The sequence below is a fragment of the Aspergillus terreus genome, genomic scaffold, assembly GCF_000149615.1.
Source record: "Aspergillus terreus NIH2624 scaffold_6 genomic scaffold, whole genome shotgun sequence".
NCBI lineage: Eukaryota > Fungi > Ascomycota > Eurotiomycetes > Eurotiales > Aspergillaceae > Aspergillus > Aspergillus terreus.
This window is the reverse complement of record NT_165929.1, coordinates 1,466,223-1,491,679: the sequence shown is the minus strand read 5'-3', so window position 1 is coordinate 1,491,679 and position 25,457 is coordinate 1,466,223. Positions and strand designations below refer to the sequence as shown.

Sequence of the window (25,457 nt, the reverse complement as noted above, 5' to 3'; positions counted from 1 at the left end):
CGATCCCATCTTCCAGTAGTAAACAAAGAAAACAGTGGTCTCAAATTGTACAAGCTATCTTGTCTATACACATAGAGTCAGGAAAAAAACAGTACATGGTGGACTAGTCACCCAAGTGCCTTTTGCTCACCTATGCGTTGAAAGACTTGTTGAAGGCACCAATGACCTCCTTGAGCTGGGCCTCGAGGTCCTTGCTGACCTGGCCCTCCTTCTCAATGGTCTCCTGGATCTCGGGGTGGTTGGACTTGAGGTGGGCAAGGAAGTCAGACTCCCACTGGAGGATCTTGGCGACGGGGATGGAGTCAAGGTAACCGTTGACACCAGCGAAGATCAGGGGAACCATGTCGGAAACGGCCATGGGGGAGTACTGCTTCTGCTTCAGGAGCTCAGTCAGACGCTCACCACGGTTGAGGGTCTGCTTGGTGGCGGCATCCAGATCGGAACCGAACTGGGCGAAGGCAGCGACCTCACGGTACTGGGCCAAGAAGAGCTTCAGGGAACCAGCGACCTGCTTCATGGCCTTGACCTGGGCAGCGGAACCGACACGAGACACGGACAGACCGACGTTAATGGCGGGACGGATACCCTTGTAGAAGAGTTCGGACTCCAGGAAGATCTGGCCGTCGGTAATGGAAATGACGTTGGTGGGAATGTAGGCAGACACATCACCACCCTGGGTCTCAATGACGGGGAGGGCAGTGAGGGAACCACCACCGTGCTTTTCGTTCATCTTGGCGGCACGCTCCAGAAGACGGGAGTGGAGGTAGAAGACGTCACCGGGGTAGGCCTCACGTCCGGGGGGACGACGGAGCAGCAGAGACATCTGACGGTAGGCGACAGCCTGCTTGGACAGATCGTCGTAGACGATGACGGCGTGACGACCGTTGTCACGGAACCACTCACCCATGGCACAGCCAGTGAAGGGAGCGAGGTACTGCAGAGGAGCAGCCTCGGAGGCGGTGGCAGCGACGATGATGGAGTACTTCATGGCGTCGTTCTCCTCAAGGGTCTTGACGAGCTGAGCGACGGTGGAACGCTTCTGACCGACGGCAACGTAGATACAGTAGAGCTTCTTGGACTCGTCGGAGGAGTTGTTCCAACGCTTCTGGTTCAGCATGGCGTCCAGAGCGACAGCGGTCTTACCGGTCTGACGGTCACCGATAATCAACTCACGCTGACCACGGCCGATGGGGACCATGGAGTCGACACACTTCATACCAGTCTGCACGGGCTGGTTGACGGAGCGACGGGGAAGGATACCAGGAGCCTTGAGCTGAGCACGGCTCTTGGCCTTGGCGTTGATGGGGCCCTTGCCGTCAATGGGGTTACCCAGAGCGTCGACGACACGGCCGAGAAGCTCAGGGCCGACGGGGACATCGACCTAGGAAGGGTGTTAGCGGATGACGTTCTGCGGTGGGTTGGACGGGGAGTTGGATATCACCACGTACAATCTCTCCGGTACGCTTGACGGTCTCACCCTCCTTGACGAGACGGTCGGAACCGAAAAGCACGACACCGACCTGGCCGGCTTCGAGGTTCATGCACATACCCTTGACACCAGAGGCGAACCTGTTGATCGGTCGTTAGTGAAATGAGGCCGGTGACATGCCATATAAAGGGATTACGTACTCGACCAGCTCCTCAGCCTGGACGTTGGTCATGCCATGGACACGGGCGATACCGTCACTGTGCGACAAAAATTCACGTTAGTCGATCGCACGTCATAGGTTCAGTCAAGTGGAAGCGAATTGGTGATGTTTTTCGATGATTTGTGGTGATCGTGTCGACGGATCGAAATTTTCTCCATCCGCGGAAAACGAGAACGGCAGGGAAGTTGAACACCACGTACCCGACGGAGAGGACACGGCCAGTCTCAGCGAGACCAGACTCCTCCTGAACACCACGGATTCTCTGCTCGAGGATGGAAGAGACCTCGGTGGGGGAAGCCTTAGCCTCAGCAGCGTAGGAACGGACCTGCTTGGAAGCACCAGCGAGGGGGCCGGGAACGGCGGCGCGGGCCTACGGGGACGCAAAAATTTGTTAACATCAGAACAGGGACATTCAGACGCGATTTAACGGGCGAAGGAGGTCGAGCGATATATCGAGAGACGGGTCCGACCCGGATCGAGATGGGTTTTGGTCGGGGTGGATGGAAATGGACGACGACAGGACGACGAGGTTGAAGCCGGAACCCAGGGGAAAAAGCGAGAGACTCACCGTAGCAATGCGGCCGGTGGCAGAGGCAGCCGCGACGGCGCGGCCAGACTGCCGCAGAGCGTTTCTGAACATGGTGATGGGGGTTCAGAGGGTGGGAGAGTGGTTTCTCTGAAGGAGAGATGTAATTGGGAGGAGAGGAGAAGGGAGAAGGAGGAGAAGAGAGTTGTGGATGGATGGGAAGGGAGAGCTTTGTTCGGGGTTGGGAGGCAGGCAAGGACTGGCTGGCACTAAGCCTAGTTTGCCGAGCCTCACCAAACCTCCGAAGACGCCCTGGTGTCCACTTTTTCTTCACGATGGGAGAATTCGGATGTTTTATTCTCTCTATATATTTTTTTGTAAAATTATATAATTTACTGTTATATACTTCTTTCTTCTTGAGGGGAAAAAAACATCCCATCCCATTGTGGTGACCTTTTAAAGAGGGAATTAAAAGAGGGGGTTGTGCGTAGCCGGGGCTCCGGCTGTCCCGTCTTTTTCCTTCTTCCACCCTGGCAAGAGGAGAAAGAAAACAATTTGGGTGCTTTTTCGGATCGGCGGATCTCGTCGCTTAGGTAATGCCTCTTCGTCACAGCAACCATCCGACCCATTCTGGTTGACCTCGGACACAGCATACGGAGTACTACAACGATCGTACCTGTATATCTCATGTTATTTTTATTATTATCACCTGGGTATTTATACAACTATCTCTGTCGATGCAGTGTTCATGGTGTCGCCATTCCCATCATCCACTGTTCTCCATCCTCCATTCCATTCCGACAATACCGGTGACCCGAATTCAACCAGGGAACCTGTCTAATTACCGTATCCGTACCAACTGTACCGATCCATTCTATGAGTCCGAAAAGGGCACTCCCAATAAGAATTGTAAACCGCAGGAATTCGCACTTCATTCAATAATAGACACATTCGCTAAATCAATTGCACAACATCAAAATCCGCAAGTTACACTCCTCCATCAAGATTTCCGACGACCCATTCGAATCATCCGACTCTCGGACCTCCCCGGAACACAAGACCGCTACTTCGCAGCCTTCTTCTCCTTCTGCGCGCGGAACGCAGCAATCTCCCTTTTCACACTCTCGTCAAACCGCTTCTTCAACTCCGGCCGGTACCCGAAGAAGAACAGTATCTCCATCCAGACAAACAGAGGCGCGAGGAGTAACGCCTGCACCAGGTTATCCAGCAGCGCCGGTGCGCGCCCCTCGAACGCGCCGTGTCCCACGAACTGCGCCAGCCAGGAGACCACATGGATGCCCCCGAACCAGTAGTTCACGTCCGTGCCGTAGACAGCGAGGAGGTGGTTTGCGTAGGCTGCGCCCGCGATCAGCAGCGGCGCGATCAGAGCCCCGGCGACCGGCTCGAGAAGGATATAGAACGTCGCATAGACCAAGGCCCCGATGGTACCCATGTTGGCAGGGAGGTTTTCGAAGGTCAGGGCATCAGGAAGGTTGAATAGGACGGGGGAATTCGATGCCTATAGTCGGAGTGTGAGTAGAGCCCGGGGGGGTCTTTCGCGACAAGGAAACTCGTACCAAAGCGATACCTGTGAACAGGAGGATCGGTACGCATGTAATGTGAATTCCCACGTTGACCTGATATGGGTGAGCGGTGTACGTTCGCCTCAAGTAGGGTGGTGGGAATATACAGGATTGTTGTGATAGGCTCCATACTATGGACAGTCAGCAGGTGTCGAGAGGTTAGACCTCATAGTCTGGATCGACTCACGAAGAGGAGCTGTTTTTCAAGGTTCAACGCCATGATTGTGAAGGATCGGTATGGCAGCCAGGAGTACAGGGTAGGAGAAGCCCACTTGGCAAGGAAATAAGAGTAGGTGAGAACAGGTGGTGTAGAATGACAATATCATAGCCCCAGATCTGCCCACCTCTCTGACATAACGGACATGCCACGGACAGCGACCGAGGCTAACAGTCTGTCACAAGGCGGTATTTTTGTTACCAAATTCTTGCGGGCTTTTTGTGTTAGTTCCTGTAATGATTGTTATATAACGTTTTGGTTGTGTTCTCCCACACTTGGCATGCAACATTCACGCATCCTGTTGATGTCCACCAGGAATCAATCCAGATGGTTCTACGGAGTATACGAGAGGCCTTTTATTTGTCCTTTGCCAAGGAGAGGTAACTGCTTGAACACTGTTTTGGGTGCATGTGCGTTACCATCCTTCCGTATACTTTTTTTCTACGTTCTATCTGCGTGCTGGTATGTGACCTTCACCTATTCCTACAGAGCATATATATATATTCCAACAGGACAGTGGGATCCCCATATGTCCAATTTCAACGAGAACCAAGCAATGCTGGATCATATAAACGAACCCTGCCATCCCACACCGTTTCAATTGCCACGGACAAATCAGGCATAGGTCCAACTGGAGTATATCCTCCAGAGTATGCTTCCAGAACCCTGTCCTATATTACTTCATTGTCCCCAAATCGGGGAGGACGGCCAAGACCGTGCCCGACCTAGATGGAGCTGGTACAAGCGACTTAGAATTGTTCAAAAATGGGGCCCAACTGTATCGGTGGTGTGCCCATCACCTAAGGCACCGATAGGACCCTGACCCGAAAGACCGTACAACGACAGATCTACTCCGTGTGCGCAAAAAGAAAGATGTTGGTTATCAACTACTCTCTGTCCCTTTCGAAGGGGACGGGAAAAAAAATTGAACGCCCGATGTGGGGGTCGAACCCACAGCCTTGAGGTACCTCTAGTAGGATTATTATCCTTCTAAAAGCCTCACGCTCTGCCATTGAGCTAACCGGGCTTTCGATGTGTGGATTGCGACAGAGATTGAATTACATTATCTGCTGCTCGTACGAAAAGTGCTTCAGTACCTGAGCTTGGGAGACCGCGGATCAGACAACCTCACACTTTCTCTCGTCCGGGCAGCTCAGGTGCATTCTTTGTTCTGGACTGGGTTGGAACGGCTATACCCCGCAACGAGGCGTTTATTATACCGCCTTCCGCTTATTCTCTCGCCATCGCAGTCGCCAGGTCACGTTCTTTGCTCCGTTCCTCGAAGGTGTGGTCTCCAATTCGGCTGTCTAATTGTCCTACCGTCGCACCCCCTCCACAGTCGCCAACTTTCGCGCTCGCTCGATTTCCTCTAAGATACCCCTCCATCCCGTCGGACGGACCAATCGCGCGACATGTTTTTCTTGAAGGAAGAGACCAAGGTCATCTCCTTGCACCCGTCCTACTTCGGCCCGAATGTGCGGGAATATCTCATCAACCGGCTGAATGAGGAAGAGGAGGGGCGGTGTACGGGAGACCATTTCGTGATCTGCGTGATGGACATGGTTGATATCGGCGAGGGGCGCGTTCTGCCATCCAGTGGACACGCCGAATATACGATTAAGTACCGAGCGATCATCTGGAAGCCGTTCCGTGGGGAGACTGTATGTTCTAGAGGCGACGGCGTGCGGCAGGTCCCTGGACCCGGGAAGCTGACAGTGAACTTTGGCGCAGGTCGATGCGATTGTGACCTCGGTGAAGCCCACTGGGATTTTCACACTGGCTGGCCCCCTGGCGGTCTTCATTGCGCGGAAGGTAGGTTGTGGACTGGTGGTGGCATAGTGCAGGCGTGTTGGGTATTGTGCTGACCTGGGGAACAGAACATTCCTTCTGATATCAAATGGGAACCCAACACTGTACCACCACAATACACCGATCATGCCGACCAGGTCATTGAAAAAGGCACCAGTTTACGGCTGAAGATCCTTGGTGTGAAGCCGGATGTTGCTGCGATCAATGCGATTGGAACAATCAAGGAAGATTATCTAGGGTATGTCGAGTCCCCCTGCTGTTGACCCTGCCGTATCAGATGGATGTACATCGCTGACGTGTGACGCCCCTAGACCACTATAATGTCTTTGACGAGCGAAACCCTGCATTCTTACGATCTATACCAATACTATTGACGATGAGCGGGCTGGAAAGACTGTGCTGGGAAGACGTCAACGGGCTGAAGGGGCGAACAGCCTGGACGAGAAGACCTGCATTAGAACCTGCTTGGAGGCAAGACCATCTACTACCTAACCAGAGAGCTCTTGCGCTATGTCGCGAGCGAGGACCCATGTGAGTACCTAGACGCGACGATGGTTCTCCAGTCGGAGAGCGCTTCTACGTGAAATGTGAGAACAACTGTACCATCCACTCCCAGTCGGGTATTCCAGTAGGAAGCGAGGCATTCCAGTGGAGTATTCGCTCCAGTATTCCATCTTCCATGATCGAGAGAGAGTTTGTTGCCGGAGAAACGCGCAGGCGCAAAGGTGAAACACTGGTGCGTCTTCCGTGCGCGGTGGGCTCTAGGCAACGCCTCCCCGGGGTTATCCAGTTATTGCGATAGTCCCGGCTGGAGACACGCGGGATGCTCGTGATTGGGGGCGCTCAAGCGGCCCCTTCCGGCTGAAACTGGCGTCAGTGTACATACGGAGTAGTTGGTCAGTACGGAGTAGGGCCTGTGTAGTACTGCGCAGATTGCGCGGACGGTCTCCTGAATCCCTCAGAAGAGAAAAATCCCCGAGATTAACAGTACGGAGTAGACTAGTTAGCTACCCAGGAAGAAGGCATTCAATGGCATTGCAGACGTCAAACCTCACTGTACATAGTTAGTTACTCGAATAGAGGGATGATCCCGTTGGCGGTCCGGAGGGTTGTTGTTATTCTTAGGGTTCCCCTCCTTCCCCCTTCTTTCACCCAGTCTACTTTCTCTCACTCACTCACTTGCTCTCCTCTTCCTCTCCCTCACACACACTCTCCCTTACTCCCACCGCTCTCTTCCTCACATTCGTTCCAGTTAAATTAATTCCCACCCCGGCTCCCTCCTTAGTGACCATGTCGCTGAAGGACCTTTACCAGACCTTCTTGGCCGATCCCAAGTCTGCGTCCCTGGCCTCCGATGTTTCGCTGATCTATATCCCCACCACCACCAAAATAGATGGTGCCGACGCGGTGCGCAACCATCTCACCAGACAGGACCACGTCCTCAAGAGAAAGTCGCAACAGGTTCTGGATACCATTGAAGGCCCCAGCTCGCTCTGTCTGGATGTCGAAGCCACCGTCGAGTTTGTCTCGGGTGGTGGTCCGTTCCTTCTTGCGCTTGACGATAACTTCCTGTCCGATCGCGTCGCGACTTTCCCCACGGTATGTCCACTTCGTGCGATGTCGACGCATACTAAATTCTCCGACCCCTTCTGATTCGCTCTGACCCCTTTCCCCCCTGCAGGTCCATATCGTTCGCTTCAATTCCCAAAACCAAATTCAAAATGTTCGCGTCTACTGGGATCAGGCCTCGCTGCTGAAGCAGGTCGAGGTGATCGGAGCTCGTGGCCGTGTTTGGCCCATTCGCGACGCTAAAGACCAGACTCGCCTCATCAAATCCACCGTCGCGTCAACACCATCGGCAACTACCAACGACCGCCCCGCCCCCACCCCGGCTGCGCCAACACCGTCGCTGTCCGCTGACCAGGAGAATGCGCCCCCGAAGAGGGTCGGTTCGCCGGGAAAGAAGCATATCAAGGATCCCTACGCGTCGGAGTCGCTGTTCGATCTGCTTTCGCCCACCAAGGACCGCGAACAACCCGTCCGCGCTCCTCGCGCCCCGGCCTCGGCCAAGCCCCCGCAGCGCGACCTGAGCGAGCTCTTTGTGGGTGACGATGATGCCGACGCACCCGACCCAACCCCTTCCAAGCCCAAGACGATCGCCCCTAAAGCTGGAGCCGGCAAGCACTTCAAGCCTTCTCGCATCTTCGGCGGGGATGACGAAGACGAACCCGCATCGACGCCCGTTGCCCCCAAGGTAGGCGCGGGAAAGCACTTCCGCGCGTCGCGCATCTTCGACGACGATGAGACCGTTCGTTCCCAGGAGAGCCATGAGCAGATCGCCTACCGCGCACATCCCAAGCGGTTTGAGCACTTTGAGCTTGGCGCTGACAACAGCGAACGTGAGATTAAGCCCAAGACCACGCGACCCCTCTCGAGACAGGGCCCGCAATGGAACTTCGAGGACTTTGCGACTCCGGAGAAACCGCGTCGTCAGCTTCGCGGCGAGGAGGTGCGCCACTTTGGATGGAGCGACGACGAGCCCGACCTCCAGGACTCACCTCCGGCCAAACCCCGTATGGTGCAGCCCCGTCGTGACGCCGAGACTCACTTCCAATTGACCGACGAGATCGAGGAACCCGCTCAGGGTCGCATCATCAGCTCCTTCGGAAACCGCGGCAAGACGCTCTACAACAACCCGCTGTACAACGAAGCCGATGACGAGCTGCCGGACAAGTCCAAGGCGGCCGCTAACAAGGCTCCTCTCTCGATCATGCAGAACGGTCCTAATCGTAAGAAGGACTTCGAGAGCCACTGGGAGGTCACGGATGAACTCCCAGCCCGCAGCAGCGCGAACAACACGGAAAACCAGAAGCCCATCGCCGCAGACCGGCAGAAGGCTGTCAGGATGATGGAGGCGCAATGGGAGGCGTACGATGAATCTCCGCAGCCCAGCAAGCCGCAGCCTCTGCCCCCGCACCGCCAATCCGTGCGAGAGATCAACAAGCGAACCTGGAACCTTGGCGACGAATAGACGGCATGCAATTCGATTTGCCCCTGCCACTGAAGTCGTTCCTTTCCTCTTGCCTTCGTTCTGACCTACTCTTCTCTTGAACGACTGACTGTATTTTCTTATGTCAACAATACCCTGCCGAGCGGAGAACTCATTCGAACAGATGAACCAACGAGCCTTGCAGCCACAGCATGTGCTAATGATGTGATTTTCACGGTCAACGCTGTATGGAGCTATGATAAGTCGTGTATTTGTTTCTCCGGACTGTATTCATTTCATGTATTTTGATATTTGTTGATTGTGTTCTTGAACCTGTTTGTATTGTTTCTGCCCGGTACAGTGCCCGGGACTGTATGATGGCAGATAGAATGATAATGTTGTGTATATGGATGCTACCGTGATGTGAAATACATATTCTAGCCTAAGTATTAGCGAGTCTCTAATTGTTGAGATGCTACATGTATACTACGTATCATATTCAGACTGGAAACAACCCGCGTTGTCAGTGTAACAATCTAACGTCATAATGTGTGGCCGGAGCCCTAACTAATAATGTCCAACATGTACGTAGTCCACCTTCGCTTTCCTCACAAGCCAAGATCCGTACGAATCGCCAAAGTCTAAATGTAGAACATGGTGTCGCGCACGTTCGGATGCACCGTGACAGTCATGGCTTCTGGCTTCGGCTCAGCACCGGGGGCTGAACTGGCCGCCGAGGAACCGTCGTAGACATTACTCAAGTAACAGCGGGCACGCGTACACACAAGATCGGCATAGTACGCAGGCGGACAGATGCTAACAGCCTTGGTGGCACGGCCGAACAGGTAGCAGAGATGGTGAGTGAGCGCTTCAAGCGTGTCAGCGGCGTTCTGGTGCGGCGGCGCCGGCTTCTGGGTGTAGAATATCTCGTCCCAGAGGGTGAAGTAATGGGCGGGACGGGCGGTACCCTTGAGCGCGGTGTGTGCCTGCAGGTAGAAGTCCCAGTTGCGGGCCTCAGTGACGCCGCGGTCGACAACGGTGCCGTTAGACGGGTTGCCCGAGCGGTCTGCGTCCTCGTCGCGAGTCGGGTAGAAGCGCGTGTGGTGGCGCTTGCCGACGCACATGATAGAGATGCGCGGCAGGCCCTTCTTGGTTTCTGTGGCTGGGTACACTTCGCCGCAGGCTTTCTTGAGCAGTGGCAGCTCTCGCTCCAGCACGGTCTGGTATTGGCCCTCGGACACGCCGTCGCGGTACACAATCAAGTTCTCGGGGTAGGCGCCGCGGTGGGACTTTGCCCAGCGCGCGAGGTGGACCTTGAGCATCGTGTCCAGGTCCTCGACCATTTCTTGTCGGGAGGCTTGGATGCGCAGTTCGGCGGGCCATTGGCCGAGGGTCGCGTCTGTCGAGGCCACCATGCCGGCTACGCTGGGAGCGTGGGAGGAAGAACCGGGAGATGGGTGCGTGACATCTATGCCGACAAGCATGGTTTTGCCCTGGCCGATGATGCCCAGCTCCTTGGGATGGAGCACCTGGTTCACACCGCCGAGTTTGAGGTTGAATTTGAGCCCGACGTTGGCGATGTATTGATCCTTTGCTTCGAGGAACTTCTCTGCCAGAACGTTGATGTTGCGAACGCCAAATTTGACGTCGCAGGCACGTTTGATGGCGTTGTAATAGTCTGCGTCGTTGAAGGGCAGAATCCCTAGGATCAGGGTGGGTTTGTGTCTTTCGATGAGCTGTGAGACAGCGTCATCGATAGCCTGTTCAAAATTACGTTTATCAACAATGATTCGTCTTCCAGGTTTTGGTACCTGGGCGCTGACGCCGATCTCCTCCAACTTGCTCACAAACGCCCTGAGGGGAGGCTCCAAGGCTTCAGGGCGGTCGAAATAAGGGCGGGCGCCGCTGGCCTCGACCAGAAGCCAGGTCCATGAGACAAGCTTAGTCGGTTGGTCGAACCGAATTGCCCTCATGTTCCAGCTGCCGTCAAGAGGTTTGATCGTCTTCTGAGCCCGCTTTGCATCCTTGTACAAGACGTTGGGAGCGGGCAAGACTCTCCCTTGAACGGTAACCAGTGTGGAATCTATTCCCATGCCGAACTCATTCTGTCCCAATGAGCAACTGTTCGTGAGGTGGGGAAGTCAGGGCATGAGACAACATGTACGCTACTTACTGCTGTCGGATTTGAAGGTGCGAGACCAAGGACCCGGAGGCCCGTCGAAACAATCGACTCAGCATTTTGTGGAGGGCTCCGCACGGCAAAATTCAACATATTCCGAGTTTGATTGGGTGAGAGTTTTGCCTTCGCTGGCTGCCCGGGCTCGACCATGCAGACTTCGACCGGAAGATAGCTGGGGTTCTCGCGAGTGCCAACATTGACAACAGGCATCTTCGGGTCCAGGTCCATGCGGTACTCTGTAAGGGCGGTCAGCTGCCAATTCCCAGATGGAGGAGATTATGAAGAGGCCTTACGTTGATGGAAGAAATCGGCGACGCTGATGTACTTGCCTGCTGGTGCTGGTCCGGCCTTTGCAGGTTGCTTGCCCTTCTTACCTTTGCCACTAGACGAGCCTTGTTGAGGGACTTGCTGACCGGGAGCGTTCAAGAAGAACTCGACATCCTTCGGGCCCGCTCCGGGGTGCTTGACCTTTGGCGGTTTGGGTAGACCTTTGCCGTCATGCTGGGAGGCCAAGCCAGCAATGGTTTTGATCCTCGGAACTGGCTGGCCCTTTCTGTTCTTCCGCGCAATGTGCGTGACGCGCACCCGGAGTTTGTCCAGAAAACGTCGGAGATCGAAGGGATTGCGGTTGTTTCGCTGGAATTCACCGATTACATCTGCCAAGGAGCCCTCCTGGTAGCATGCGACGTACTTGACCTGCACGTTGAGCAGGAGGCGTGCGGTGGCAGCGCGAACACTGACAAAAAAGCCGCGATAAGCCTCTAGACCGGCCCCCAGGCTCCATTTCTCTGTCAGTGGCCCTTTTATCGCGAAGTGCCTGTTTGAGCCAAGAGAGGCAATGGATTGCTGCGATTTTGCGTAGGAGCCGAGGACGATGTCCATAGCTTGCAGGACTTCTGCCTTGGCGTCAAACATGGCATCCGCATTCGTACTGGTCAGATATGACAGTAGCTGGGCAGGGGTAACCGTCTTAGTGTACTGGCACTTGACGCGATACACCTTCGGCCGCTCGGGGTATTCATCGTCACACTCGTCGCGGTAGCGAACATTGTATGTCGACTCTTCATGTTCGGCGGGTAATATTTTGACATTTGAAACGAGGGTTGTCTTGTAATCAGTCGTGATATTGTTCTGGTGGTGCGAGAAATGCTCTTCAATGAGCAGCTGGATAATCTGTTTGGCCTTCCTACCAGCAGGTTTCTTTGGTTCACCGGGTTCAATGTCGATGTGATAGCAGAAGAGATCTTTCCCAATGGCATTGAGGTGGAAGTAGTTGGCGTGAAGGGTAACTGGCTGACCCTGGGTGCCGTATCCTGGTCGTTCGGGGTAAGACGTTGGCGTACGCGGCTTCTTCGCGATCCCCGCAACCACGGCATTCTCAACGTTCTGGACCTGGGGGCTGGGGGGAGTCAATCCGCCGCTGGGGCTAAATATGCCGAGAGAGATTTTGTCAGCTGGTCGGGGATACTATGTGGTAGAGGGAACGGGGTCGTACGTGTAGATGCGTGGGCCTTGGGCGAATCCTCCTCCTCGAGGTCCACCACGGGATCCTCCCCGGCCTCTGTCGCCGCCGTCGAAACCACGACCGCGACCTCGACCACGACCTCTGGAATCACCACCGGCCGGGCCGCCCTCCCGGATGGGAAGCTCCATTGTGGCTCCTCGACCACCGCCACGACCTCCTTGATATCCACCACCGCGACCACGGTCACCATCTTTACCCCGCCCTCGCGGGCCGCCTCTGGATGACATGACGGTGATGTACTGAGGGACTGGGGAAGGTGAAGTAGTGGGCCCAAGAAACTCCTTCTGGGTGAAAAGAAGGAGTATGGGTGAAGCTAAGTAAGGAAAAGACGAAAGAGGAAAGCACGATGCAGAGGGTGGAGAGTGGGAACTAAACGGTTAGTGAGACGGCCCAGTCTCCCCACATATCAGTCAATGAAGTTGGAGGGGGGTGGAAGTAAGGTCGTCCTGGTCGGGCGATGGAGGCATTCTTATGGGCCCGCGGGGCATGGAGGTGCAAGGCTGCGTTGGACAACCAAGACAACCGAAGGAGGGAATGATTGGGAGGGGATTGTTGGATGCATGGTCTTGTTGACAGGGAGGGAGGAAGTTTGATACGTCGAAAGGGCGTTCCGGGCGACAGCGGCTCAGACATAGGGTGATTGGCGGCGCAGGCAGTTGGGTTGGAAATCGAGAGCTGGATTGAGCGAATTCAGGTGAATCAAGGATCGTTGCATGGGACGATTGCTTGTTACCTTTAGTGAATGAAGTGGGGACCCAGCGGGTGACGTTGTCTGCGCGCGTGGTATTTGTATATTTGTATACTCCGTTAGGTACACACGACCAAGACCAGGAATATCAGATATAATAATAATAATAATAATTAAATTCCAGGTCCCCACTTGGCTCTGATAATTAGTTATCAGAATACTTCGTATTTCTCTCGAGAGAGGAACTAAGCTCACTCTAGAACGGTCGGGGACTCCAGCCCCGTAGAATCCCCAGCCGAGGAATAGATTCGATTCGCGGATGAAGTGTGGTATCGAAGGAACGGAGGATGATCTCGATGACTCACCCGCGCAACCAAGCACCCCGTTCCATAGTCTGACACTCTCTGACCCAATGAGTGAGAATGATCTGGTGGTCGTCGTGGATGGATGCCTGGAGACGTGCTCCAGCACCCTCCAAGTGACCCAACCCATGGGAAGAATGCGAATCGCCTGTTAAGCTTGCAGACGGTCTATGCCCGAACGGGGGAAACGCACCACCGCCTCACATCGACCACGACAGAACCACGGGAAGATGGATAATCTTCTTATCCTCCATGATCGGCTAAGTTCATAAAAACTCAGCCGGAACCTGAACTTCCCATCGATTCTCCCTGATTTTGTTTTCTTTCATCTGGATCTTTGGGATGCAGATGTCATCTTAATAATCACCCCTCCATTACATCAGCGTCTGGCCGCAGATAACGGAGATAATGAACTGAACCACAGAGACTCTTTCAGGGATCCATCAACCATCTTTCTTTCAAGTCTCTTTCACCTCTTTTCGAGATCTCTCCGGCAGGCCGTCAGATACAACTCCTAGAAGAGATCTCTCTGACTCTTCCGAAACAAATCGCCCTCTCTCACCGCCACCCCCGTTGCGATCGGTCTCTCCACCACTCGAGCAATAATAATAGGGAGGGAGAGCTGGAACATCCTGGTCTAGTCGCGACCCATCGTCCGCCCTGCGCCCCCTCCCCCAGTCAACGTTTTCTCGTCCACAACCAACTGCAATTCACGTCGCGTATCTCGCCCCTTTTTTTTCCAGCCTCGTGGTGTTTGCGCGACTCTCCAAGACAACACCTTGGACTCATCAACGGCGCGCCTCGCACGCCGACGTCGTCCGGCGCTCAGAACGGAGCTTTCTGCACGTTCTACGAAGTGTCTCGACTCGTTGCTGGGTGAAACAGCGACGAATTCGACCTGAGCCCCGTTTATTTCCGGCCCCTTGTTCCCGCACCATACGGACTCATTGATCGCAGGAACGCGATCAAATCCTCATTCCGGTTGAGTGCGGCATCTGCGCGAAAACTTGCGCTGACTTCGGATTGTACTTTTTGTGTGGTGCGACCGCAAAAGTATCATCAGACCAACTATCCTATAAAAATGACACCGACTCCCCCGTCAACCACCTCGTCCAGCGCCGGTGGAATCTCGCCGGAGGGCCATTATCGAGTCATCCGAAAGCGAAACCGGGTGCCTCTATCCTGCGGCCCCTGCCGACATAGAAAGTACGTCTTTTTCTCTCCGGTTCCCGCTTTGTGTCGACGATCTAACTGGGGAATTCGGCGAATAGACTCAAATGCAACCGTGCTCATCCATGTGAAAACTGCGTCAAACGGGGCGATGCCTCGTCCTGTAGCTATGCACAAGCCAACGCGCGGAAAAAGAACTCACCGCTTCAGACCGCTTCGAGCTCACCCGACGACATGCAAAACCGAATAGATCGTCTTGAGAGCTTGGTGCTCTCTTTGATGACCAATGGATCTCAGTCCGCAGGCCCCACGGCAGCTATGGCGGTCATTTCCGGCAACTCCAGCAGCATCGGCTCCGCTCAACATACATCGGAAGATGTAGAGCTGGACGATGATGATGGGCAAGGTCCCGAGGAGAGTGATACGGAGCAATTGACCAAGTCGATTGGTATCATGAAGGTCGACAACAACAAATCGTGGTATATCAGTGATGCGCATTGGGCATCGGTCCTGAGCGATGTAAGTTGGCACCGTGAAATGCATCTGATGGTCTAATTAACGGTCTGCCACAGATAGCGGAAGTCAAAAATTACTTCCACACGCATAAGAAGCAATATGAAGAGCACGCAGAGAAAATTAAAGCGACGCGACTTCCAACAGATGTTCCCGGCTCGACCTTGCTCTTCGGTGGGACGAAAACGATAAGTCGTGAGGAAATCATGGCCTCTTTCCCATCCAGATATACTGCGGATATCCTCGTTGCGCGCTATTTCAACCACTATGACCCTTCCACCCGTAAGTTTTCGCCATATGGCTCAGTCTTAGAGCGGTGAATGCTGATGTACACTGTAGACATTCTTCATGGCCCTACCTTTCAGGCGCAGGTGGGTTACATCATTTACAGGCCATCGAGCTACTTGCTAACTCCTTGTAGTACAACAAACACTGGGAGGACCCCTCCAAAACCTGTATTGTTTGGATCGGTATGCTTTTTGCTATGATGCGACTCGCCATGCTCTCATATCATCGCGAGGGCGACGAACCTCCAGAGTTTCGCGGGAAGGCGCTGGACATGGCGGGAACATACCGGAATCTCATGGCCCAGTGTTTGACATTGGCCGACTACACCAAACCGTACCCTTGTTTGATCGAATCTTTAGTCTTCCATCTTTACGGCGACTTCTGCCAGTCAAAGGATGCCGACGTGTCTGGATGGGTGCTGGTGGGCGTGATTGCGAGACTGGCCATGAGAATGGGCTACCACCGGGATTCGAAGATGTTCCCTAATATCACCCCGTTCCAAGGTGAGATGCGACGGCGGGTGTGGGCCTTTGTCCGGCAAGCAGACTTGCTCTTTTCTGCCCAAGTCGGCCTGCCCAGCATGATCCGCACTTCGGATAGTGATACGGAGCTACCACGCAATCTCTACGACGACGATTTTGACGAGAATTGCACGGAACTCCCACCGTCTCGACCATCTACCGAAACTACGCCCATCTCCTTCTTGATCGCGAAGGCCCGTATCACATATGCTTTCGGCCGCGTTATCGAAGACACATCTTCTCTCCGAAGCGCTCCATACGACAAGGTCATGGAAATTGACGAGGAGCTTCGTCGGGCAAGGGATTTGGTACCAGAGCACCTGAGAGTTCGCTCTGTCGAAGAGACACAACTGGATCCCGCGAACCTTATCATGTCTCGGTTTGAGGTAAGATCCCACTCAATCACTTCGCGACTATATCCTGACCCTTATCTAGATCATGAGTGTGTACCACAAAGCTCAATGCGTTCTCCATCGGCGATTCCTCGCCCGGGCGCGCGAAAACCCTCGATTTACCTATTCTCGAAGAACCTGCATTGATTCGGCTCTGGAGCTATTGCGATATCAGTCCATGATTCATACCGACACCCGTCCCAACGGTCGTCTGCGAGGGAAGCTCAACCGGACCACGTCCCTCTGCTCGAGCGACTTCCTGCTTGCCGCAACCATTGTGTGCCTGGATCTCTATCATGGGCTTCAGCTACAAGCTGGAGGTCGCGCTTCAGATGACACCTACACCTGGGGACGGGAGCGTCGCGACGAAATGGTTGCGGCTCTACAGCGCTCGAAGGAGATCTGGGACGAGCTTCAAGACGAGACCATAGACGCGTGGAAGGCTTCAGGAGTCCTCGGCGTGATGCTTGCCCGGCTGAACCTAGACGGCAACAATGCTTCGACCACATTCGAACCGCAAGACGAGAAGCAGAGTGCCGCGATGACGTTAGGCCTGCTTAGCAGTGGCATGAACTATATGAATCCAGGAACACCTGGCTTTGGAGAAGCCACAACCAAGATGGCAGATACACCAGTGCCGCCCCCGGGCGGCTTTGGTGCCGCTGATATGCCTGGTGCCCCATCACCCTTCAGCGCCATGTTCGGACAGATGCCAGACATGCAGGTCAATTTGGATTGGGTATGGGATCCTGTAGCCTACACCAATGAACGCCGCTAACCATTCTTCAGGACGCTTGGGACAACTACATTCAAAACTCCTCGATTGACTTTTCCAATCAGTGGTGGCCGGCTATGGACGCACAGCAAGCGCCACAGCCTCCGCAACCAGGGAACCCGCTTTCGCCATCTCAGTTGGCTGCAACACAGGGCGGAATTGCAGGAAGGATGCGTACGATGCCGTCGCTTTCTAGCGCATTCCCAGAACCCAATGGGTACGATGCGGCTTTCCCTACATCCTTCGGCGTGAATGCGCCCAAAAACCCACACAATCCTGCTTCAGGCCCAGGAACATGACCGACGCGTTAAAATTTGCTTTCGAAGCAGAAAAGAATCTAATGTGAAAGTGATGGACACGTACGTTAATATGTTTAGTCTTCGCTCCCATGTATCATAATGGTCGTATATATGTGGTGTCCGGTATTCAAGAATTGATGGAAAATGGGAAGATTTGCCCACGGTATAGGAGTATCATTATGATTCTATTAGCTTTATTCCCCACTCAGAGTATAAATTGAATGACATGCTGGCGCAATCCTGGGTCCTGAGGCTGGACATATAGACCAGTACGATTATATATAGGTGATTGTAGATGTATCCGGCTGATGTCACACAACATGCCTGTAATATCATGTAGGTATACTTCAGTACTCACCAATGACCATCAAACTTTCTCATCAAACTGGACAAAATATGGACTGCATACTGGAGATATTGTATGGACCTGAAGAGATGCACGTCATCACGTGACTCTATCGGGGGCGATAAGCCAGAGGTTTTTGCCGGAGGGACTCCGCAACATTCAGATCGAGGCTTAACTTACCTTCTTCCAGCGACAGTCTATGAACGCGCAACCCAATTCATAGGCAGGATCGGATAAAATGTGAGCGCAGAACCCCAATAATAACAAACAACATTGGAGAAAAGCCCAGAAGCTAACGGCAACCCCAGGCATTGTTTTCGTCGGGCAACTTGCCGGCTTCTTTCCTCGCCAGCCACAGCGACAGCAGGCTTTGCCAACCCGGTCCGATGCACGCGGAGCATCACATCGCATACCTCGCGAACCATGCTTTCCCAACCGACATCACAGTTCGGGCTCCCGCGCCGATGGAACAGCAATGATACCCAGACACAGACGCGGCCGCGTGCGGCGGTCGCAACGGCGACGCCGGAGGACGAGGAGCGGATGATCGACGCTGCGGTGCAGTATACGGAAGGGACATACAAGGCCGGGGCGCCGTCTGAGAGTGAAGCGAGCGTGCCCGCAACCGCCGAGGCGGAGACAGAGCCGGTGGTGGAGGTGGAGGAGTCGAAACGGGCGAAGCGGCTACGTCTGCTGAACGAGGAGCCCACGCCCAAGGAGACGGTGTACGTGGGGAATCTGTTCTACGATGTGACGGCGGAAGATCTCCGGAAACAGATGGAGAAGTACGGGGTTGTCGAGCAGGTGTTTATCACGTTCGACAATCGGGGGATCAGTCGGGGGTGAGCATTCCGTCTCTCGGTGCGAGAAAGGAGAAAGGTACTGACGGAATAGGTTCGGCTACGTCCAGTTCGACACCATCGAGTCGGCGAAACGCGCCATCAGCGCGATGCACATGCGGGTGTTCGAAGGCCGGCGCGTGGTGGTGCAGTATGCGCAGAACAATGTGGCGCCACAGCGGAGCATGAGGCCGGCTACGCGGACGCTGTACATCGGCAACCTGTCGTTCGAGACGACGGATCGGGACCTCAACGAGCTGTTCCGTGATGTCGTTAACGTGATTGATGTCCGCGTGTCGGTGGACCGGCGCACAGGGCTGTTCCGCGGCTTCGCTCACGCGGAGTTTATCAATGTTGAGAGCGCGCGTATTGGATATGAGATCCTCAGTCGCAAGACGCCGTACGGGCGGAAGCTGCGGATTGACTATAGCGAGACGAATCGCCGGGCGGATCGGATACCTGGTGCCGAAGGGGAGATTCCTTAGGCGGTTTGTTGGCTTTCTTTCTTAATAGATGGGTCGGTCGGGGTTATATAGAGTATATCACGCAGCGATTCTGTATTATATTTGTATTATATAGCTGGTTCCAACTCTTTGTCTACGAGAATCTGATCTTGTCGATTGGCGTACTCTTTGATTTTGGTAGACGTCAACTGGTTTCATGTATCCAGGCTTCACATCGACCTGGCAGAATGACATTCGTCAGTCAAGGTGTACCGACATATCTGCTATAGACAACAAAGGATGCTATATCCACCTTAAGGTCTGTCATTTTTGAGCCCTGAACTATGTCAGGCTTCAAGAAGCATCCTCAATTCCTGGAGCTCTTCACAACGCCCTTACATTTGTCTCGAATGTTGACGCCATCAACGACATACCCCAGTCTATCTCGTCAGAGTATTCCTATTCGCACCACAACTATGGTCACCGAGTCTGACCTGATTGGCCTCGGCCGAGTAGGATGCGTGAAGCGCTTCGGTGACGTCGCAGTGAAAACAGCGAATCAGTGGCCGGTGCCACACGATGCTTCGGAGTATACCATGAGTGTATACAACCATATGAACAGGACAAATGAAGAGTCTCTGAAGAGTGAAGGGCGCATATACCAACATCTGGTGAACGTGGAAGGCGTTTTACAGCCTTTTCAGATCTCCGATACCGAAATCCGAATGCGTTATGTACGACACGGATCTCTCGAAAAGTACCTCAACGCAAACCAGGCTACGGTGGGCAAGGCACAGCTTCTGCGGTGGTTTCACGACGCCGCCACAATCATCTCCCGGGTTCATGAGCGCCGAGTTCTGGTCGCTGATATTGCAGCACGGAATTTCCTAGTCAACGATGATTTAACAATTCTGCTCTGCGACTTCTCTGAATCAGTTATTGTACCAGAGGCCGAGAATTTGGATGCCTTCATCTCGGAGGACTTCCTTTCCTTCAAGCTGGACATTGCACGCTTTGGATCGATGATATACAAGACTGTCTCCGGCCAGCGATATGAATTTTATGTAGATACTCGGATTGAAACAGACTTGGAAGATGGTGGAGCGAAGGCGTACAAGGAATGGCCGACTGACGAGCAACTGCCTAACACTGAGGGTGTTTTCCTAGGCGACATCATTCGGAGATGCTGGCTCAAGGATGGTTTCTCCAAGATGAAGGAGGTCTGTACCGCTTTGCAATCCTTGTAAAACACAAAGGCAAAACGGGGGGCGGCAGGCTAAGAGCTATTCCCTGAGAGAATACTAGATACCCATCAATGCAGTGCAGTGAAGTAGTGGTTGAAATGAAGTTGATGTAGTCCACCGTATACATCGGCAGAGCGATAGATGAGTAATTGCCACGTGACTGGAGGACAACCTCGGTATTGGACGCCTTCTTCCGCCCGGCTTTAGGGCGGCTCCGAACCCCACGTCTGTCTGGGGGATGTTTCTCTCTCGCACACCCTTCTCTTCTTTCTCTCCTGCTTTTGCTTCATTTATCCGCCTCTTATTCCCTCCGATGGTTATTCCCCTCCTCCACTCCATTTCCGTTTGCATGCTATTTAACGAGGTTGCTATATTCAACTCATCATGTCCTTCCTCGGTGGCGCTGAGTGCTCAACGGCCGGAAATCCGTTGACGCAGTTTACGAAGCATGTTCAAGATGACAAATCCCTCCAACGGGACCGTCTCGTTGGGAGAGGTCCCGGAGGTATGCAGGAGAGTATGCGGTCTCACGGAATGATGGGCGGTCAAGATCAGGTATGCTCTTCAACTGTGTTCACATGCCACAGAAGCATCTGGGCTAATGGCGGGATGGTTGACAATCGTGTAGATGATGGACGAATTCGCCCAACAACCCGGTCAGCTACCGGGCGCTCCCCCCCAGCCATTTGCGATGGAGCAGATGCGTCGCGAATTAGAGCAATTCCAGACGACCCCTCCCCGCACAGGTTCCCCTGGCTGGGCCGCCGAGTTCGACGCCGGCGAACACGCCCGCATGGAGGCCGCCTTTGCCGGTCCCCAAGGGCCGATGATGAATAACGGTTCGGGTTTCACTCCGGCGGAGTTTGCACGGTTCCAACAGCAGAGCGGCATGCCACAGACGTCGACCCCCGTCACCTCCAGCGCGTCGCCGATGATGGCGGGCTACCAACGGCCCATGGGCATGGGCATGGGATATATGGGCATGGGAGGAATGGGCATGATGCGCCCGACATACGGTCCCATGGGGATGCAGCAGCCGGCCGAAGCGACCACCCAGGATAAGGGCAAGGGTCGTATGGTGGAGCTGGACGATGAGAACTGGGAAGCACAGTTCGCCGAGATGGAGACGGCGGATCACCAGAAGGTCGACGATGAGGCTAACGAAGCGATTGAGCGGGAGCTGAACGATCTGGACAGGTCAGTGCATGATGAGACCGCCGCCTTTGAGAGCGTGTGGCAGAGAGCCCAAGCTGAGACGTCCGCTGCAAACAGGAAACTGGTCGAGGACGAAACCGACTTTAACATCGAGGAGAACCTACACATGGGTGACATGGGCGAGTGGGATGGCTTTGATTCGTTGAACACCCGCTTCCGAGACCCCCAACTGGGCGACTACATGTTCGAAGAGGACAATATGTTCCGCTCTGTGAACAACCCCTTTGAAGAGGGTGTCAAGATCATGCGTGAGGGAGGAAATCTCTCGCTGGCGGCTCTGGCGTTTGAGGCCGCTGTGCAGAAGGACCCTCAGCATGTGCAAGCCTGGACTATGCTTGGTTCGGCCCAGGCTCAGAACGAGAAGGAGTTGCCCGCCATCCGGGCTCTGGAACAGGCTCTGAAGCTGGATCCGAACAACCTTGATGCTCTCATGGGACTGGCCGTTTCCTACACGAACGAAGGCTATGACTCGACTGCTTACCGCACCCTCGAGCGTTGGCTCTCCGTCAAGTACCCTCAGATCATCAACCCGAAGGATCTGTCCTCAGACGCGGACCTTGGATTCACGGATCGTCAATTGCTGCATGAACGGGTGACGGAGCTGTTCATTCAGGCGGCGCAGCTCTCACCCTCCGGAGAGCAGATGGACCCGGATGTCCAGGTGGGTCTCGGTGTTCTCTTCTACTGCGCTGAGGAGTACGATAAGGCCGTCGACTGCTTCTCCGCCGCGCTGGCCTCCACCGAATCGGGCACGGTGAACCAACAGGAGCAGCTCCATCTGCTGTGGAACCGCCTGGGCGCTACGCTGGCCAACTCCGGCCGCTCCGAAGAAGCCATCGAAGCCTACGAACAGGCACTCAACATCAACCCCAACTTCGTCCGCGCCAGGTACAATCTGGGAGTGTCGTGTATCAACATTGGCTGCTACCCTGAGGCCGCGCAGCACCTTCTGGGCGCTCTGTCGATGCACCGCGTGGTGGAGCAGGAAGGCCGTGAGCGCGCTCGGGAAATTGTCGGTGATGGTGATGGGGGCATTGATGATGAGCAGTTGGAGCGGATGCTCCATATCAGCCAGAACCAGAGCACCAACCTGTACGACACGCTGCGACGCGTATTCAGCCAGATGGGACGTCGGGATCTGGCCGATATGGTGGTGGCTGGAATGGACGTGAACGTGTTCCGGAAGGAATTCGAATTCTAAGAACCGACTGATGATCTGCTTCAATTTGCCTTCTTTTTGCTTTCTTGTGATGATATTCCCCTCCGGTTAGGGAGATAGAAGACCTAGATCGAAGACCATGTCTTGGATGACGGGTTAAATTGTTGGATACCAGGGACCATTGTAAATGCTGCGGAATTTAGGGACGACTGTAGAAATACGATCTATATACATGACTATCTGGTGTTGGAGTAGTTGGGATGCATGTACTCCCAGATATGCTAAGCGGAAGCTATCCGGACCTCGGAAGTCTCCGCATTCTTCCATCCATCCCCTCACCCCAACTATAACTGACGTCTTCTCTCCACCTCCTGCATCCTCCTTACTCATTCCAACCTCACACCCCCGGTCAATCTTACATTGTATCATGGCTGAGGCTACAGGTGCGCAAATAATCGCCCGATCGCTGCGTGATCTGGGCATCACCACCATCTTTGGCATTGTTGGCATCCCCGTGGTGGAGATCGCCGAGGAGGCTATCAATCTAGGCATACGTTTTGTCGCTTTCCGCAACGAACAAGCCTGCAGCTATGCGGCCAGCGTCTACGGATACATGACAGGACGACCTGGTGTCTGTCTTGTCGTCGGAGGTCCCGGTGTCCTCCACGCAATGGCTGGAGTGCGTCCCAACTCCCAGAACCATCGTCTGTAGCATCAGCTAACGCCTCTCAGATTGGCAACGCCTCCGCAAACAATTTCCCACTGCTAGTGCTCGCCGGGTCGGCCGAGACCACTGTCGTCACAAAGGGCGCCTTCCAGGAGATGGACGCCGTGTCACTGCTCACGCCACACACCAAGTTCGCCGTGCGGACCTCCTCCCTCGACTTCATCCCGGGAGCCATCAAGAACGCCTACCGGACCTGCTGGTACGGCCGAGCTGGCCCGACCTTCGTTGATCTCCCAGCCGACATCATCCAGGGCAAAAGCGCCCCTGGATTCCGTCTCCCCGCGCCAGAGAACATACTCATTCCGTCTCCCCCCAAAGCCAGCGGCGATCCCGCTCTGATCTTCAAGGCGGCCCAGCTCCTGCGGAGCGCGCGCGCACCACTTCTCATCATCGGCAAGGGCGCTGCCTACGCCCGAGCAGAAGCATCGATCAACCGACTCGTCGAGCAGACGCAGATTCCCTTCCTCCCGACGCCGATGGGCAAGGGCGTGGTGTCGGATTCACACCCGCTGAACGTGTCGAGCGCGCGTAGCACCGCACTCAAGCACGCCGACGTCGTTCTAGTTCTCGGCGCGCGGCTGAACTGGATCCTGCACTTCGGCGAGCCGCCGAAGTGGTCGCCCTCAGCCAAGATCATCCAGGTCGACATTTGCGCCGAGGAGATCGGCCGCAACGCCTCGTCCGCGGAGCTGGGCATCCTGGGCGACATCGAGCGCGTGGCCGACCAGCTGGCCACTTCGCTGGCCAACTGGCGCTACGATCCCAGCGGCACAGAGAGCGGGTTCGCCGCGCAGCTGGCCGAATCGGCCAAGAAGAACGAAGCGAAAGCGCTCAAGGCCGCGCTGACGCCGACCCCGCCGAACGCCCCCCTGACATACCAGCGCGCCTACCACATCATCAAGTCGACGCTGAATACCCTGTCGCCGCTCGAGGACGGGAACATCGTGTATGTCTCCGAGGGCGCCAACACCATGGACATCTCGCGGTCGATCTTCCCGCTGCATCATCCGCGGCAGCGTCTCGATGCCGGCACGTATGCCACCATGGGTGTGGGCATGGGGTACATCGTCGCGGCGCATGAAGCCTACAATGCTGGCGTCGCGAACGCAGGCAGCACGCCGAAGAAGATTGTCGCACTGGAGGGAGACAGCGCCTTTGGGTTCAGCGCCATGGAGATCGAGACCCTCGCGCGGTACCGCATCCCCGCTCTGATCTACGTGATTAACAACTCGGGCATCTACCACGGCGATACCACCACGGAAGACGCGTGGAAGGGCCTGCAGAGCCAGACTCTCGCGAATGACACCAAGTCCGCGGACGGCAAGAAGGGCCTGCGGTCGACGAGTCTGCTCTACGAGACCCGCTACGAGATGATGGCTACCATGTGTGGGGGGAAGGGGTATTTCGTCCGGACTGAGGAGGAGCTGGAAAAGGCTACCCATGAAGGGTTCCAGAGTGATACTGTCACGCTCGTCAATGTTGTCGTCGAGCCGGGTATTGGGAAGTCGATTGGATTTGCCTGGCAGAATGCGAAGGAGGCGAAGCCCAGGCTGTAGCATAAGATACCTATGTATAGGGTTCAAGTTGTGGGTATCATTGGGATCAAAACAAGGTACCACTGATGTATATAGTAATCATGTCAATACAATGTTTTGGCAATCTTTTTGGAGAAGCGCTGAAATGAACCACAAATGAGTAGAGTCTTCGCATCGCACTTTTTAGTATGCAAGGGAAGGACCGGCTACACCGACGCATCCTGTACCGGATCCAGACTATTGATTCATACTTCCAATGACGCATAAGAGTGCCTGGACTCAAGGAGGCCGTTACGTTGGATGTTAAGTCTCGAAAATTTGGAAGCAAAGTGTAGTGCTCAGTTGATGCATATGTACCATGTTCAGCGAGGGTACCTAGTATTTACACACAGGAAGAATGATCAAAACAGCAATCAAGACATGCAAAGCCATCCACAAAGACACATAGCCGGCCAGTGATCTTG

General features: G+C 54.6%; 10 protein-coding genes and 1 non-coding gene across 11 annotated transcripts; 7 read left to right on the top strand and 4 right to left on the bottom strand.

Moving 5' to 3' along the window:
* Positions 1–130: 130 nt before the first annotated feature.
* Positions 131–2,289, bottom strand: ATEG_04767 (F1F0 ATP synthase subunit alpha; the record flags this gene model as incomplete). Its single annotated transcript, XM_001213945.1, has 5 exons — positions 131–1,381; positions 1,449–1,569; positions 1,630–1,686; positions 1,850–2,019; positions 2,218–2,289. The coding sequence occupies 5 exons, from the start codon at positions 2,287–2,289 to the stop codon at positions 131–133; spliced, it is 1,671 nt and encodes a 556-aa protein (XP_001213945.1).
* A 949-nt stretch (positions 2,290–3,238) lies between these two features.
* On the bottom strand, positions 3,239–3,978 carry ATEG_04766 (2-hydroxy-palmitic acid dioxygenase MPO1; the record flags this gene model as incomplete). The annotated part of the gene is made up of 3 exons (XM_001213944.1): positions 3,239–3,694; positions 3,753–3,812; positions 3,946–3,978. The coding sequence occupies 3 exons, from the start codon at positions 3,976–3,978 to the stop codon at positions 3,239–3,241; spliced, it is 549 nt and encodes a 182-aa protein (XP_001213944.1).
* Positions 3,979–4,905: 927 nt separating this feature from the next.
* On the bottom strand, positions 4,906–5,002 carry ATEG_10555. The gene has a single exon. It is a non-coding gene; the product is annotated as a tRNA-Lys (tRNA).
* Positions 5,003–5,387: 385 nt separating this feature from the next.
* Positions 5,388–6,047, top strand: ATEG_04765 (DNA-directed RNA polymerase II subunit RPB7; the record flags this gene model as incomplete). The annotated part of the gene is made up of 3 exons (XM_001213943.1): positions 5,388–5,636; positions 5,707–5,787; positions 5,853–6,047. 3 exons carry the CDS (start codon positions 5,388–5,390, stop codon positions 6,045–6,047), a joined length of 525 nt encoding a protein of 174 aa, XP_001213943.1.
* A 1,027-nt stretch (positions 6,048–7,074) lies between these two features.
* Positions 7,075–8,815, top strand: ATEG_04764 (uncharacterized protein; the record flags this gene model as incomplete). The annotated part of the gene is made up of 2 exons (XM_001213942.1): positions 7,075–7,383; positions 7,466–8,815. 2 exons carry the CDS (start codon positions 7,075–7,077, stop codon positions 8,813–8,815), a joined length of 1,659 nt encoding a protein of 552 aa, XP_001213942.1.
* Positions 8,816–9,414: 599 nt separating this feature from the next.
* ATEG_04763 (putative RNA interference and gene silencing protein (Qde2)) lies at positions 9,415–12,605 on the bottom strand (the record flags this gene model as incomplete). Its single annotated transcript, XM_001213941.1, has 4 exons — positions 9,415–10,878; positions 10,947–11,188; positions 11,246–12,378; positions 12,448–12,605. The coding sequence occupies 4 exons, from the start codon at positions 12,603–12,605 to the stop codon at positions 9,415–9,417; spliced, it is 2,997 nt and encodes a 998-aa protein (XP_001213941.1).
* Positions 12,606–14,931: 2,326 nt separating this feature from the next.
* ATEG_04762 (fungal specific transcription factor domain-containing protein) lies at positions 14,932–17,485 on the top strand (the record flags this gene model as incomplete). The annotated part of the gene is made up of 6 exons (XM_001213940.1): positions 14,932–15,216; positions 15,270–15,492; positions 15,550–15,581; positions 15,632–16,405; positions 16,455–17,150; positions 17,201–17,485. 6 exons carry the CDS (start codon positions 14,932–14,934, stop codon positions 17,483–17,485), a joined length of 2,295 nt encoding a protein of 764 aa, XP_001213940.1.
* Positions 17,486–18,254: 769 nt separating this feature from the next.
* Positions 18,255–19,155, top strand: ATEG_04761 (nucleic acid-binding protein; the record flags this gene model as incomplete). The annotated part of the gene is made up of 2 exons (XM_001213939.1): positions 18,255–18,673; positions 18,726–19,155. The coding sequence occupies 2 exons, from the start codon at positions 18,255–18,257 to the stop codon at positions 19,153–19,155; spliced, it is 849 nt and encodes a 282-aa protein (XP_001213939.1).
* A 554-nt stretch (positions 19,156–19,709) lies between these two features.
* Positions 19,710–20,360, top strand: ATEG_04760 (uncharacterized protein; the record flags this gene model as incomplete). The annotated part of the gene is made up of 1 exon (XM_001213938.1): positions 19,710–20,360. The coding sequence occupies one exon, from the start codon at positions 19,710–19,712 to the stop codon at positions 20,358–20,360; it is 651 nt and encodes a 216-aa protein (XP_001213938.1).
* Positions 20,361–20,741: 381 nt separating this feature from the next.
* On the top strand, positions 20,742–22,773 carry ATEG_04759 (tetratricopeptide repeat protein; the record flags this gene model as incomplete). The annotated part of the gene is made up of 2 exons (XM_001213937.1): positions 20,742–20,912; positions 20,986–22,773. The coding sequence occupies 2 exons, from the start codon at positions 20,742–20,744 to the stop codon at positions 22,771–22,773; spliced, it is 1,959 nt and encodes a 652-aa protein (XP_001213937.1).
* A 385-nt stretch (positions 22,774–23,158) lies between these two features.
* On the top strand, positions 23,159–25,014 carry ATEG_04758 (indolepyruvate decarboxylase family protein; the record flags this gene model as incomplete). The annotated part of the gene is made up of 2 exons (XM_001213936.1): positions 23,159–23,410; positions 23,464–25,014. The coding sequence occupies 2 exons, from the start codon at positions 23,159–23,161 to the stop codon at positions 25,012–25,014; spliced, it is 1,803 nt and encodes a 600-aa protein (XP_001213936.1).
* Positions 25,015–25,457: the final 443 nt, after the last annotated feature.